General features: G+C 38.7%; 2 protein-coding genes across 3 annotated transcripts in view; one reads left to right on the top strand and one right to left on the bottom strand.

Annotated features, from left to right (window-relative positions):
- Positions 1-15,000, top strand: part of LOC101847273 — a 40,801-nt gene that overhangs the window by 1,061 nt on the left and 24,740 nt on the right. For both annotated transcript variants that reach the window (XM_005103002.3, XM_035970981.1), the window contains exons 2-7: positions 2,865-3,037; positions 3,707-3,893; positions 4,241-4,411; positions 7,663-7,872; positions 8,861-9,801; positions 10,799-11,100. In XM_005103002.3, the coding sequence (XP_005103059.2) occupies positions 2,865-3,037; positions 3,707-3,893; positions 4,241-4,411; positions 7,663-7,872; positions 8,861-9,801; positions 10,799-11,100 (1,984 nt within the window). The remainder of the gene's footprint in view (positions 1-2,864; positions 3,038-3,706; positions 3,894-4,240; positions 4,412-7,662; positions 7,873-8,860; positions 9,802-10,798; positions 11,101-15,000) is intronic.
- LOC101863281 (galactoside 2-alpha-L-fucosyltransferase 3) overlaps positions 13,272-15,000 on the bottom strand; it is a gene marked incomplete at its 5' end in the record, with an annotated part of 4,187 nt that continues 2,458 nt past the window's right edge. The window contains 1 exon segment of the mRNA XM_005102986.3: positions 13,272-14,179. Within this exon segment, the coding sequence (XP_005103043.1) occupies positions 13,549-14,179 (631 nt within the window). The 3' untranslated portion in view covers positions 13,272-13,548.

Raw genomic sequence — 15,000 nt, 5'->3', positions numbered from 1 at the left:
TTAGGTATAGAAGGCTTTTATATTCCGCTTTAAGTTGTCTTCAACCCCCAAAAAAACTTACGTAGTAGCAAAACTCTAATAAAAATCTCAATTTTAACAACCAGGTATATACATGTAGTATTCAGTAACGATTAGATGTCTTTCCATTTTACTGCAAATAGGTCGATTGCAACCCGACTCAGTTCTACCACAGACAAAGAAATGACCCACTGGGGAATTCGGATCACAATCAAACGACGTGAATAAGAATAAATTGTGTTCTGTTTCTATTGGCGGGAAACAAAATGACCTTCATCACGTCAGTCTCAAAAGAGCGAATTATGTAATTGCAGTTAAGAAGAAGCAATGTTTAAGGGGGGGGGGGGGGGGGGGGGTCACACAAGCGAGCTAACTTCTTTATTTCTGGACCTAGAAACCTTAAATTTGGCATACAGCTTCGTCATGATACAGGTATTACGATGGAAAAAAAATTCACAGATCCAAGATGGCCGCCATATTGGATTTTCACATCATGTTTTCAAATCAATACTTCTCTGAAATTTACAGATGGATTTTATTGTCCTTTGGCTCACATGTACCCAAGAGGCATATAAGTTAAATCTAGTCAGTTTCTTTCGATATCTTATTTCGTTTCGGATTTACAGGAAGAAGCGTGCAAATTTTGTCCAAAATGCAGAAAACGGTCAATTTTACAAATATTTTAAATCATAAAATGAAAAACAAGATAGATATAAAAAAACACTGACAATACAATGTAACCACTCCTAAGGGCAACAAGTATGCCAAGTGCCATCAAGATACACCTGTAATATTCAGAGGAGTATAGAAAAATGTGTCAAAAATTAGAAAATCAAACATTTTTGACAAAAAATGAGATACCTCTCTAATTAGTGAAGATAGAATAACAATGTCGAAGAAAAAATGTTGGGCATCCAAATAGCTACGATTGTGCCAAAGGACAATCAAATCAACAGAGAAATGACTGAGAAAAGGCAAAAAATATTGTAATACCCAATTTGACCCAGATTGACCAAATATAGGTGGGAACCCCCCTCCCCCCCCCTTAATATGTGAACTTTCAAATGACAAGTAAGTCAGAACGGTCTGTAAAAGTAATTGCGAAAGTCACAATGAGGCACTCCTCGATGACATTAAATTTCATCGAACGAAGTCGTGCTACATTTTGAACTGAAATGAATGTAAGTATTGTAAGCAATGTTTCTTACCTATTGAAAGGGTTTTTTGTATTCAGAGCGGGTTCGCCAAACTCCAGAGGCGATATTTTTGTTGTTTGGTATTGTATGATTATGCGTCTAACTTCCTTATAAACCCAGTTGGGCCGTCAAAGTCTCGAGTTATGTGTTTAGGGTTATAATCATTTTCAAAACCAAATTGCGACATTTTCCAAAAGCTGCCATTCAAAGATTAATTTTTTAAAACAACTTAAAAAGTGACACAAACATGGTGTGTTCAATAAACATACAAGCCATATGTTGTATGACTGTTGCCTATTCTCTGGCAAGGGTAGGATACTTTACACTCTAACAGTCTTCAGTTAGAAGCGGCCACACTGTGATTTTTTTGGAACATACGGTCGGTGACACAAAATAGCTCCAAAATCTGGTCTCTCTACGCGATGTGAGTGGGGGAGGGATATGTACTCCCAGCATCCCACTTCCAGATCCACCTACAGACAACCCCCCCCCCCCACAAAAATTCGATAAAAATTACCAAACTGACAGAAAAATGCCTGTAACTTTGATTTCCTTATTTTGGCAAGCGCCTGATTTCACCACGATGCCTCACATTAGCCTCTGGCCGTCCAGATCTGGTCACTTGCAATTGCGACTTACTTGTCAGTCATAATAGTCATCACCACAAAAGTCTTTTGAAAAACCCCATAATATCCTTTTCTCGGCTGTCGGTGCTGTCGCGTCTAGTCACTTTTTGTATGAACTAATTTGTCAATAATAATTTTCACAATTATTGCAAAACTCTTATTTAGTTTTAGTAAGAGTTTTACGGCAATTGCAATACAATAAGGTCACATAAGTGCCGAAGATTAGATATGTTACAAGAGAGTAATGAACACAAAAAAGGAGAAGCAGAGAGAGGGACGATAGTTCTTGCTAGTTAATAAGGAGAAGGAGAGAGAAGGACGATAGTTCTTGATAGTTAATAAGGAGCAAACCCCACCACAGCACCCGCCAACCATCCACACGAAATTCTTTGGTCTGAACGACACCGCAAAATAAGCAATACATCCACTCACACACATTTATTGTAAGAGCCACATTTTAGAGCTTAATGCCATGCTCCGTTTTGTATCGCATTTCCGGCAACTAAACTAGTACCAAACAGTCACCACTTACGAGTCTATTAAAATTTGGCAGTGTAATCATTTTGTATACCAATGTTTTTTGTAATCCAATATACTACATAAATACACACTATGTTGATTTTGGAGATTTGCTTGCGAAGTTTGCGTTTCTCTTAGTTTTGTTTGAAATGTTAAAAATCTTTAAATTTTCCGAAAATACATTCTGGTCTTCTCCCTATTTTAAAAGAAATGAAACCCCTGTGGTCGAATCTTATTCGTTACAAATTAGCACAAAAGTGATATTTAGTCCTTTCATTGAGTTTACTGAGTCCCCCCCCCCCTCCCCCCATAAGTTTTGTTTTGTTTTACACCAGCTACTATATTCTAAGAACTGCGCGATTGGCTATCATAAAAGGTCGTCAGCCCAAAAGGATGCTGAAACTTTTAAGAATGTAAGACACAAGTCGTGATGATTGTTTATTCGTATTATAGCAAAATGTGACCGTTACGATGACTTGAAATCAGTCATTGAATGAATCTACAGGCCGTAGAGTGGCGTGTGCAAGTCCAGTGCAATAACTACTTACAAGTATATCAAGCTCAGAACGAACTCGAATTCCTGAAGCTGGCTGTTCGAGACTCTACGTCATGTTTCATCTGGCAGTATCGCCCGACAGACGTAGATATCATCAGCTGTGACAGTCCTTGGTGGATTAAGTGAGTTGTTGTTGATTTGAATTTTCTTCTTCATCTGTTCATCTTGTCTCACTGCCTTTGCGTCAGCATAATAGAGACTTATCATTACCTTTGTATTAACAGCATAGAGACTGATCACTATCTTTGTATTCACAGAATATAGATTAATCATTACCTAAAAGAAAAATCACTGTCTTTGTATTAAAGGTGTAGAGACCTATCAGTATTTTGTATTAACAGTACAGAGAAAGATCGTTATCTAGTCTGATAGCAGTCTTTGTAAGAGATTCATCGCTGTCTTTGTATCATATACATTATACGAGATTTATCACTTGTTTTTGTATCATATACGTTATAAGGGATTTATCACTTGTCTTTGTTTCAAATGCATTATAATAGATTGATCACTTGCTTTTGTATCAAATACATTATAATAGATTTATCACTTGTCTTTGTATCAAATACATTATAATTGATTTATCACTTGTCTTTGTATCAAATACATTATAAATTATAAGAGATTTATTACTTGTCTTTTATCAAATACGTTATAAAAGATTTATAACTTGTCTCTGTATCAAATATATGATAATAGATTTATCACTTGTCTTTTATCAAATACGTTATAAAAGATTTATAACTTGTCTCTGTGTCGCATGATAATAGATTTATCACTTGTCTTTTTATCAGCGGTGGTGACGACATTGTGAACAAATGCAACGTGAGTGGTCAGTGGACGGAGAGGGACACCGACGTGGAGGAGGCGTGTGCTAACCTGGAAGCCCTGCCAATGTATCGAGTTATTGATTACCGAAAAGGCCTGAAGACCGAAAGGGCAGGCTTGTACAAGAACGTCTTTTGTGCCCTATGTAACAGAGTGAGTTGCCTTACGTTTTCACTTTCTGAACCAGATCGAAAAAAAAAGAATATTACTGAACCTATTAAAATTTGATGATGACGACGCACACACGCAATTACATTGACTGTTCTATAATAATGATAATAATAAAACTACTACTACTACTACTAGTACTACTACTACTACTACTACTACTACTACTACTACTACTACTACTACTACTACTTCTACTACTGTACGCACATATTACATTTCTGTTGCTTGTATTTTATTTTCACTTTCTTTAGTGATTGTCCAGCATTCACAGCCCTAAACTTCTCTTTACACCCTCCCCTTCCCTTTATCGAAATTCCCGTTCTCTCCAGCCTTCTTACCCAATGACGGAAGGGTGTCGTCCGAGTCCTGGTCTCCCCGTGGTCCCGCCTTTTGACCTACCATTCACCATGCTGCTTGGACTTCGGCCTCAAATGACGTCAAACCAGAACAAAAATACAGTTGTACGCCTTTGTTCGGAAGAAGAATGGCTCAGCCCAGATGTAATTAACCTTCATTGTGAAAACCCAGAGACATTATATTATATTATATTATATTATATTATATTATATTATATTATATTATATTATATTATAATATATTATATTATATTATATTATATTATATTATATTATATTATATTATATTATATTACATTATATTATATTATATAATATTATATTATATTATATTATATTATATTATATTATATTATATTATATTATATTATATTATATTATATTAAATTATCTATCTATCTATGTATCTATGTATCTATGTATCTATCTATCTATCTATCTATCTATCTATCTATCTATCTATCTATCTATCTATCTGTTTCACATATCTATCTAATTATATAATATATATACCCCTCCCCCCGAAAAAAAAACCCGAACAAGAACACAAAAAACCCAACAACAAACGAAAAAAACAAACAAAAAAAACAACAACAATCGAACCAGCTCTACTAACGGCCACCTGTTTAAGACTATCACACGTACAAACGGCTACTTCCCATTCACCCCCCACCCCCTTGTTTTAGTTTTTTTTAAACATTAAAATGGCATTGCGTAGGAAGGCCCCCCTGTCTAAACTGGCCACTTTCCTTCCCAACAATGGGTGGCCGTCAAAGACAACCTCTACTGTAAATTCCCTTTTTGTTCGTAAAGCTGTATCGGGAATTTCCCCCCCCCAAAAAAAAAACAAAAAAACAAAAAAAAATTTTTTTAAGATTTAAAAAAAAAGATAATAATAATAATTTTTAAAAAATATATAAAAAATAAAAAATAAATAAAATAAATAAATTAGTAAATAAACAAATAAATTAAATAGATAAAATAAAAATAAAATAAAGCCGTCTCGGACAGTAGAACCAAACATCACTGAGGGCAGTTAATGTGGCTATTACTTTGGGGGAGGGCAGGGATTCCGATCCTGTGATTCGTCTAACCGCCCGTCCGTTGCGACTGGTGTTCGTCCCTGTCAGCTGGCGAAAATTAGCCAGTAACTGACGGCCTGACGATAATCTATACATATTATATTTGTGAAAGTTCGTCACTGTGGCCGCCAGAACTTCCGAACCACTTAACTTTCGAATTTGAAAAATATTAATGGTGGTTCAGAATCATTTAAAAGGTGCACAGTTTTATTGAGGAGCCTGAAGTCAATGTAGTTTAATTTTCAGTTTTTCCTTAGTTTCGTTTAGATTTAATCTTGGGAAAGTCCGTCTTCTAAGAAGCCAGTGCAAACAGGTGAGGTTTTCGTGCGCATTGATTCCACGCTTTCGAAATCCGGGACTGTACAACCTCGAAAGTTTAATAGAGAATCAATCTATACATCTCTATAATATCTAGACCTTCTAACTTTTTGCATCTCTCAAGATTTATTGCTCCATTCTAGTAGAGTGTAAATATAGTAGGCCAATGACTTTCAGTTAAAGGTAATGCACCGATCATTCCTTTCATCGAAAGGGGGCCCAGCTAGTAATATTATAAAGCTCATTCTACCCTAACACATTGGTTTGCTCATCCTCTTACTTGTGCTCTTGTTGAAGACGCGTAAACCTTAAGTAAAACAATTGAACTGCGACATAGCAGTTTCGCAACCCTGGTGCAATGCTGAATGAAACCATTTAAGTTCCAGAACACCCCCTGCTTTAATAACTTTACAGACATAAAACAAATCTATTGGTCACAACGACTGTAGCATCATTCGTCTGGGAAAAAAACCCACACACTCCTCAGGCCTCATATTTAAAATTTAAAAAGTTATTTAATATTCCTAAGAACATGATGGGGCGCATTTTCATGATTTTGAATTTGAGAATTCATACCATTACTAGTTTCGATCGCTATGTATTGTTATTGTATACTTTATAATCAAGCTGTTGGTTTTCCCTGTCCACTTTTTGCAGGTCAATATTAATAGTAGTATTATATATTTAGATTGAGGATACTGTTATTTTTTAAATAGTATTATGTCAAGGCCTTTTTTTCTACCATATAAAATCATTCATCTAATAAAAGACAGACAAGAAAACCTGATCGAGTAACTTTTTCCCTATAATTGTCATGTTTGCATTTCAAAGCGTGGTGAGATAAGACGCTCCGACCACAGGTACCAACATTTCGAGGAGTGATTCAGATCCAACCATGTCCTCGATAACACCTCTCTGATCTATCACGTACATGAAGTGACAGACAGGTAGAGAGCTACAAGTCATCTCTGAGGCTAATCTTGCTCTGTGAATGCATTCATCCAGGCGCACGGCTTTTTAGACCTTTTTTTTTTTTATTTGACAGTGCCAAATCACTATTGTTTAACAAAAACATGTGTGTTTTTTTTCTCTCTCAGTGCATTTTCTTTCAAAACCATGGTTGCTCCAACGTTGTGCATGCAAGATACCTCAGGCTAGAAAATAATACTGTAACAAACCCATTAACATGGAAGAAGACGGAATTCTTTTCAGGACATACAATATTTTACAAAATTCTTGTACCAGTCCATTATATAAAGAGTGAACCATCTTGTAGCGCGTATTTTGTGAAAAAAATGTTGCAGAGTCAGTACCAAGGCAACGTTGTTGAAACTTTACGACCATGTGTTAATGATTTATTGCTTGTGCAGTTGACTTGACTGTGAGGCAGCGTGGTGGAATCAGGCTCTCGTCAAAATAATCAAAATGAAGAAACTTGCATTTTTCCTCAGGTTTGTGAATTTTTATCAAATTTTTGTTTTTTGGCTCAACGCCTTTCACGCCCATTCAAGAACTCATTTCTGTGTGGATTTTTTGAAAAGCTTTGATTAAAGGCACAAAAATGTAAATTTTCTGTTACAACGGACTCTTAAGCTAAGGAAATAGCTAATCTTTTTCTCACTAATTTTACCTCTGAAAACAGGTGACCCCTACCTCCTTCTTTCGAAAATATCTCGACTTGTATCCAAGATAAATGGATATTTTTTCATTAAAAAAAAAGAAAAACAAATAAGCTTTAAGATGATATTTCACATGCCCAAAATTGACGAGAGCCTAATTCCACCATGCTGCCTCACAATACAAAATGATACTCGTACTTCTTTTAACTATTGCAATGTATGATATTGTGGATCGAATCTATCACTGTAACAGAAACGTCCACGAATGACCCTAATAATTAGCAGTTTCCTCTCTTCCCCGTCTCTATTACACACTATTCTGCATTATGTGTGCACCGTCATATTATTGTGATGTGTTTATCCTTCACGACAACAGGGTCTCTGTATGCCAGTGGAATGCTCCGCGGGTAAGACGTTAACAGAGAATGGCACGTGTGTGACGGCTGTATCGCAAGTTCGTGGTTTGGCGTACAGCGTGCGCCTGTGGCTTCTGCCTGCGGGGGAAATTGACGTCAAGATGAACCAGGCTCTATTGAATCCCAGTTCTTCCGACACCTCCTCTCCAGGACTGACGCTGATACAAAATGTAAGATAGAAGCTGAAATATCTCGACAATTAGCATTACAGTCTGTAGAATAAAACCTAATACTATAAATCTTGTTACATAAAAAGTAAGTCGTTTTCGGATGAAAACTTGAAGAAATGACTACGTATTCCAAATCTTCCGAACAAGAGATATTCACTCAAATCCAGTACCTATAGCCATGCTATCAAATAGCACATTTTATTACAGTATTTTCTTTGTAATACGTAAATTTCTGTACTAAGAGTTCGTTCACAAGAGCTTACTTTGATAATAAATTATTATGTCTTTTACTTCCTTTGATAATTTGTAAAAATGTTACTAATTAGATCTTGCATTTTTAATTCTTATTGACGTTTAAATTTATATTGGCTCGCAATTTTCTGAGTATCCAAATCTAGTTTGTCTTCTTGTTTCGATACTGGTTTCTTTTGAGTGAAATGCCGCAGGCTTTTCTGTATGTCTATATGTTTTTCTTTCCTCAAACGTTTTCTGTACTACAAACTGATCCCTCAAAAGGACACCAATTCATTTATTGTTATCTTGAGGGGCTCTTTTACAATGACTAGCAAGTGCTACCACAAGCCTCTTTTTTGTTCTTGCTTATAATATACATAATTATATTATGTTCCTGGCCTTTTAGACTAAGAAAAGTCACTGCAAAGTGTGACATTTAGAGCAGAGATTAAAGCAAGGAAGGTGGAAACGGTAAGGGCATTAGGAGTTTTGTAAAGGGATTCCCTTGATTGTAGTCTGTTTATTGATTTGATTAAAATGTCCACAGTATATTTAATCATGTCAGTATATTTGGATGTAACATTAAGCAACATTTTATATTGGACGAAGTGTTAAGAGTGATTTCCTGCCAGAAGGAGATTACTTCGTTTATTATTTCGAGGGTTAATGAAATAAATTACGCCGAATGGGATAGGATAGGGCACGATTTCATTAATTGTATCGAACTCACACTATTAATTTCCTTTCGATTCAGGTTGAGACAATACTGAAGGCAATGCCCATGGTACACGGGTATGAGATTACAAGCGGTGTTGCCCTGTGTGAGGGGAACAGAACATTGTTTTCTGGTAACACTTCAAGCCCACTTGCTACGATCAGTAAATGCTCTTCATCAGCAACTACGCCAACGTCGCTTTCGGACGACGGCCACGTTTCACCGGCACCCTCTGAGGAACATCTTATCAGCCACAGCATATCCAGCGAGTTGCCAGTCGCACTGTGGTTAGATATTAATTTCATGGCGAACAGAGACAGGAGAAGGGATGAATTTGAAATTGATGCTGTGAGTACTATATTTGGAGAGGAGTTTAAGAAAGAGGTAAGTGACAATTTCAACCATACTCCTCTTATAGTGCATGGTGAAATATCTCCTTGGTCACATTGCTTCAACAAAGTTCCTTATATGTGCGAGACGGGTTGGTTTATAAGCTTAAACGCTTTCCTTTCCTTAAAGTTGTACCCTGAGAAGGAAAGTTACGTGAAATTATCTCCTTTGCTCACTTGTCCTTTTGTTCGACTCAACCAAACGCAGTTCTCAGTCAAATCCTACGTCGTTCCTGGTAACATACAACCGAGTGTGGCAGTCGAAGTGACATTCGGAACCTTTAGCGAGACGTTTACCAAACCCTCAGACCTGTACAAAATAACTGTCACAGACAACAAAGAACTTCGCATCTGTCAGGACTTGCTCTCCAGTAGATTTCCCCGAGACCAGCTTCAAGGCGACGGTATCATGCTTTGGTCGCAGTATTTCCTCACTCTTCTGTGCTTCACTGTGTCAGTGGGCTGCCTGGTTCTTACGCTAATGACGTATGCCCTGTTCCCAGTTCTCAGGGGCAAGGCGGGAAAAAACAACATGGCACTGTGCGTGAGTTTGATGGCAGCCCAAGTCTCGCTTTTGACTTCTTCACACGTGTAAGTTCTCGGTTGATGGTGCTTATACACCTGTTCACTGCACTTTTGAAATTGTTGTTTTAAAAAAGGGACAGCGACTGCATTAGATAAAGTGTGCCACAGGACAGAGTCGGGTTGTAGTAAGATTTTTACAGCACTTGCAACACAATTTGGTCATATATAACTGCCGAAGGCTAGACGTGTTATAAGAGAGAAACAATCGCAATACAGGAGGAGGAGGAGAGATAAGGATGGTATATATTTGATAGCAAAGGAGCAAACCACAACAGAGCACCCGCCAACCACCCACAAGACAGCTAGAAACTATGACAACACGTAGGCCTTCTTCATTTGGAAAGAAAATCCTTTTCTGATACATAAAGGAATAGAACACAAAATACCTAAACATGATGGTACCGCTTACATGTATATCGTACTTATACGGAAATTAAAAGTTAAAAGAAATTGATTTAGTCTGTGGCCTGAAAAAACAGTTACTAACAGTTTCATATTTTCTCGAATCATATAGACGCGATTTACACCATAATGTACTGTGTCTATACAGGAGTCAGTGATGCGTTACACAAGATAACTTTTTGTATGGTCTCTCACTCATTCACTCACTCGCTCACTCACTCACTCACTCACTCACTCACTCACTCACTCACTCACCCACTCACTCGCTCACTCACTCACTCACTCACTCACTCACTCACTCACTCACCCACTCACTCACTCACCCACTCACTCACTCAATCACTCACTTACTCACTCACTCACTCACACACACACACACTCTCTCTCTCTTTCTCTCTCTCTCTCTCTCTCTCTCTCTCTTTCTCTATCTATCTATCTATCTATCTATCTATCTATCTATCTATCTATCCTATCTATCTATCTATCTATCTATCTATCTATCTACATCTATCTCTCTTGAACAGTATTAACAGTCTTGGGTATTTACCTGTTAGATATAACATAACCAACAATAATTTACGGTAAACTCTTTCGTCCACAGTAAAGCACCGAGTGCAGTATGTACTGGTCTGGGTATTTGTACCCACTTCTTGTGGCTTGTCACTTTCTGCTGCACCCTCGTTTGCTGTCATCACATGTACAAAGTCTTCACGGACAAGACCCGCAACTCCCTCGACTCGTCCAAGACTGAGCGACTGAGGTTTATGAAGCGATTGCTGTTTGTTCTGTTGCTTCCCTTGGCTGTAGTTCTTACTGTGGTTGTCACAACGATGATCACTACTGAAGGGAGCAGGACAGGCTATGGTGAGACGTCTTGCTACATGGACTCGACATTTCTTGTTGGTAAGTGAGAGTCTCTTTCCTCTCTCTCTCTCTCTCTCTCTCTCTCTCTCTCTCTCTCTCTCTCTCTCTCTCTCTCTCTCTCTCTCTCTCTCTCTCTCTCTCTCCCTACCTCTCTCTCTGTGCCTCTCCGTGTCTCTTTCTGCCCCCCCTCCCTTTCTCACCCTGTCTCTATCTCTCAGTGTGTCTCTCTTTCTCTGTCTCTCTCTGTCTCTCTCTCTCCCTCACTCTCTCTCAATCTCTCTCTTTCTCTGTAACACACACACACACACACACACACACACACACACACACACACACACACACACACACACACACACACACGCACAACATGCCTCACCAAGTCTGAAGAGAGGAGGATGGGCTATGGTGAGACGTCTTGTTATATGGACTCAACATTTCTTGTTTGTAAGTGAGAGTTTGTTTTTTTCTCTGTCTGTCTGTCTTTCTGTCAGTCTGTCTGTCTGCCTGTCTGTCTCTCTCTCCCACCCCTACTCTATCTCTGTTTCTCTCTGTGTGTCTTTCTTTCTCTCTCTCTCTCTCTCTCTCTCTCTCTCTCTCTCTCTCTCTCTCTCTCTCACACACACACACACACACACACACACACACACACACAACATGTCACTACGATGATCTCGTTTGAAGTGAGGAAGATGGGCTACTGTGAGGCATCTTGTTACACGGACTCTTCTTTTCTTGTTGGAAGTGTGAGTGTCTCTCCATTTCTTTGACACACTGTCATCATTCTTTTTTCTATACACATCAGCATAGTTACGAATACATTAATTAAGTTTTGAAGCTTAACAAAAAAACTTAAAAACTTGTTGATAGATAATTCACAGAACAACATTACATGAAACTATATGTGAAAGGAGTCGGGAATGAGGGATTGTGTTCTGCTCCTATTAGTACATTCTAACTCTATGGGGATCTGCTAGCATACACACCAAACGAAAGGGTGACCAGACCACAGAATTATATGTGTCGAGACATGTTGGAATCAGGCGCTCGTCGATTTTTGAGCATGTAGAGTTATTGGCATAATCTTTAAAATTGCTCCTTTCTCTTTCTTTAAATGAAAAAATCACTCATCCATTTTGAGAGGAAAAATTAGCGAGAAAAAGGCCGCCAAAGTTTGGTCATTTCCAAAACTTGAGAATCCTTTGAAACTGCAAATGTGCATTTGTTTCACCATTTATCAACATTTTCCAGTAAATTGCATACGTAAATGATTCTTAAATAGACAACATGGTATTGGGCCAAAGAAACAAAATTTAAAAAACAATTGCCCAGCAGCCATAAACGTTTTTGCATACGCGTATGGGCTACGTCACAGCTCGCCAATGACACTTTTTAGGGACAAAATTCGTACCAAAAAATGATTTTATAGTGAACACATTTCTTTGCACTAAAGGTTCACTAAACATACGTCCAATAAGCATAATATTGAGATTATTTTATTAGAGTTTAGTAAAGAATTTTCTAGAACACAGTGTGCAGTGTGCACCTCTTAACACTAATTGGTATAAGTCATTGTACAAATGTTGGAGACTATATTTTCGATAGGTAAGGAGATATTTCGCAATACGTTGCTATGGCCATTTCCGATCTAGTATATTATAATTCATATCTATGGACAAGAAAATAATACGAAAATAATGGGCATTATAGTAATAAAAGAATAATGGATAGGTAGTAAGTTCAGCTATTTCAGTCACCAATTCCTATCCAGTGCGGTGGGTAATAATCTTCTGGTTTAAGATGATACCTAAGGCCCGTGCCCGGTTTGGGAAATCCAGAATAGTAGATGACCTTTCCCCTGGTCAGCCATCCGGCCCACCAGCTGTAGGTGCCGGATGAGATGACCGCATGACTAATCCGGGCCAAGAGCCAAGTTAGAATCTTTAATTTTTATTACCCATTTTCTACAAGACTGAGCCAGCTTTGTGGACAGCAGTGGAAGCTGCCTCAACAAATAACATAAGATCTATATAGAATTGGAATTGAACTTGGGTCAACAGAATTGAAGTCTATAACGAACACACACAAACAAACAAACACACACACACACACACACACACACACACACACACACACACACACACACACACACTCACTCACATAAACGTACAAACAAGCAATCGTACACATACATCCAGTGCACAAAATAACCTGATAAAAAGCCAGGGGCACTGTAATGGCTATGAACAGAGCCAGAGCAAATGTCGACTTCCGGAAAAACTTCATAGCATTGCAATGGGAATCTCCGAACAGTGGACACGAGTGAAACTTTTAAACACCTACACTTTTTGGCTTCTCTGTAAATGACAACAAAAAGTGGAAGAATTTAGTAAAGTAGATTCCCCTACTTCTCTGGGCAACACAAGTCATATTATTGACAGGGCATTATAGTAATAAAAGAAAGACGGATAGGCAGTAAGTTCAGCTATTTCAGTCACCAATTCCTATCCAGTGCGGTGGGTAATAATCTTCTGGTTTAAGATGATACCTAAGGCTCGTGCCCGGTTTGGGAAATCCAGAATAGTAGATGACCTTTCCCTTGGTCAGCCATCCGGCCCACCAGCTGTAGGTGCCGGATGAGATGACCGCATTGCTAGTCCGGGCCAAGAGTGCGAGATGAAGCTCCGCCTTTTCGTTCTCCAAAATATGGACGTCACTTCCGTTCAGATTGGCAACGCACCAATCACGACCATTGCTGGCCACCACAAACAACACAGGTGTCGCCCGACCCAGTTCTGCCCTCATTCGGTCGAACGCTTTGAAATAATACGTCGCTTCTGGTGAAATATAGCCGGCATTGCTTTGTCCTACGAAGTCTCCACGCCTGACGTGAACGCCCACTAACGACCGATTGGGGAAGTTCTGTTGGATCTCTTTGATTAGTTTGTCCGCACGAGCTGAGACGTGTTTCTTAAAAGTGAATTCTTGTCTCAGTTCCTCTTCTTCTGTCGCGAAGTATTTCCAAGACTGGAGAAAACCGTGTAGTGTTACGTTTAGTGGAGGTAGTCGTGAAAGTTTCCGATCACAGATTCCGTAATGGGCTTCTGTAAACGACTGCCATCTGCAAAGATAACATTTGATAAAAGTGAGTTTTAAAAAGTTTTCACTTATTGTGCTGTTTTCGGTTAAAACCTAATCAAGTACCGTTAAACCTAATCTAACAGCCAACTGTCCAAAACAATCAAATTATGTACAAAGCGACCACTTCCTACTTGCCCGACCCCACCCTCCCTTACGATTTAAAAAAATGATAACGAAACTGTCAAATACATCCACTTGTCTAAGATAATCACAATTCCATCGAAAACTAGTACCCTTCATGGACAATTTTAAATTCATATGAATGAAGGTGTTATTCAGTCCTTACTATCATGCAAAACAGCAGAGATAGCGCGTTGCGAGAAGATGGTTCGCCGATTTTGGAAAGAGAGTCCTTGGAAATGGGATCAACAACACTGTATAGATGTCGCCATCGTCGATGCTACTTACGTTTTGTTTCATTTGTGAAACAGGAGTTGTTTTTAGAACAATCTCCTACCAGAAGGCGCTAAATCGTTCTCGCTGGGGGTCGTCTCTTATCTCTCTCACGATTACTTTTTATGTAGGTTATGCGTTTTTAAGCCCCCATTGATAGAATTTAGATATCGTTTTGGAGGCTGGCTTCAGACCGGGCCTATTAGGGGCACCCCGGGATGATAGTGATACATGGAGGGAGAGAGGGGGAATAAAGGGAAAGAAAGAAAGAGAGAGAGAGAGAGAGAGAGAGAGAGAGAGGTGGAGAGAAAGGGGAGAGGGAGGGGTGGAGAGGAAGGGGAGAGGGAGGGGAGAGAGGTTGAAAGGGAGGGGGAGAGGGAGTGGAGAGAGAGACACAGAGAGAGAGGG

The sequence above is a fragment of the Aplysia californica genome, unplaced genomic scaffold (assembly GCF_000002075.1).
Source record: "Aplysia californica isolate F4 #8 unplaced genomic scaffold, AplCal3.0 scaffold00353, whole genome shotgun sequence".
Lineage (NCBI taxonomy): Eukaryota > Metazoa > Mollusca > Gastropoda > Aplysiida > Aplysiidae > Aplysia > Aplysia californica.
Note: the sequence above shows the minus strand (reverse complement) of the source record. Positions and strands in the feature narration are given on the sequence as shown.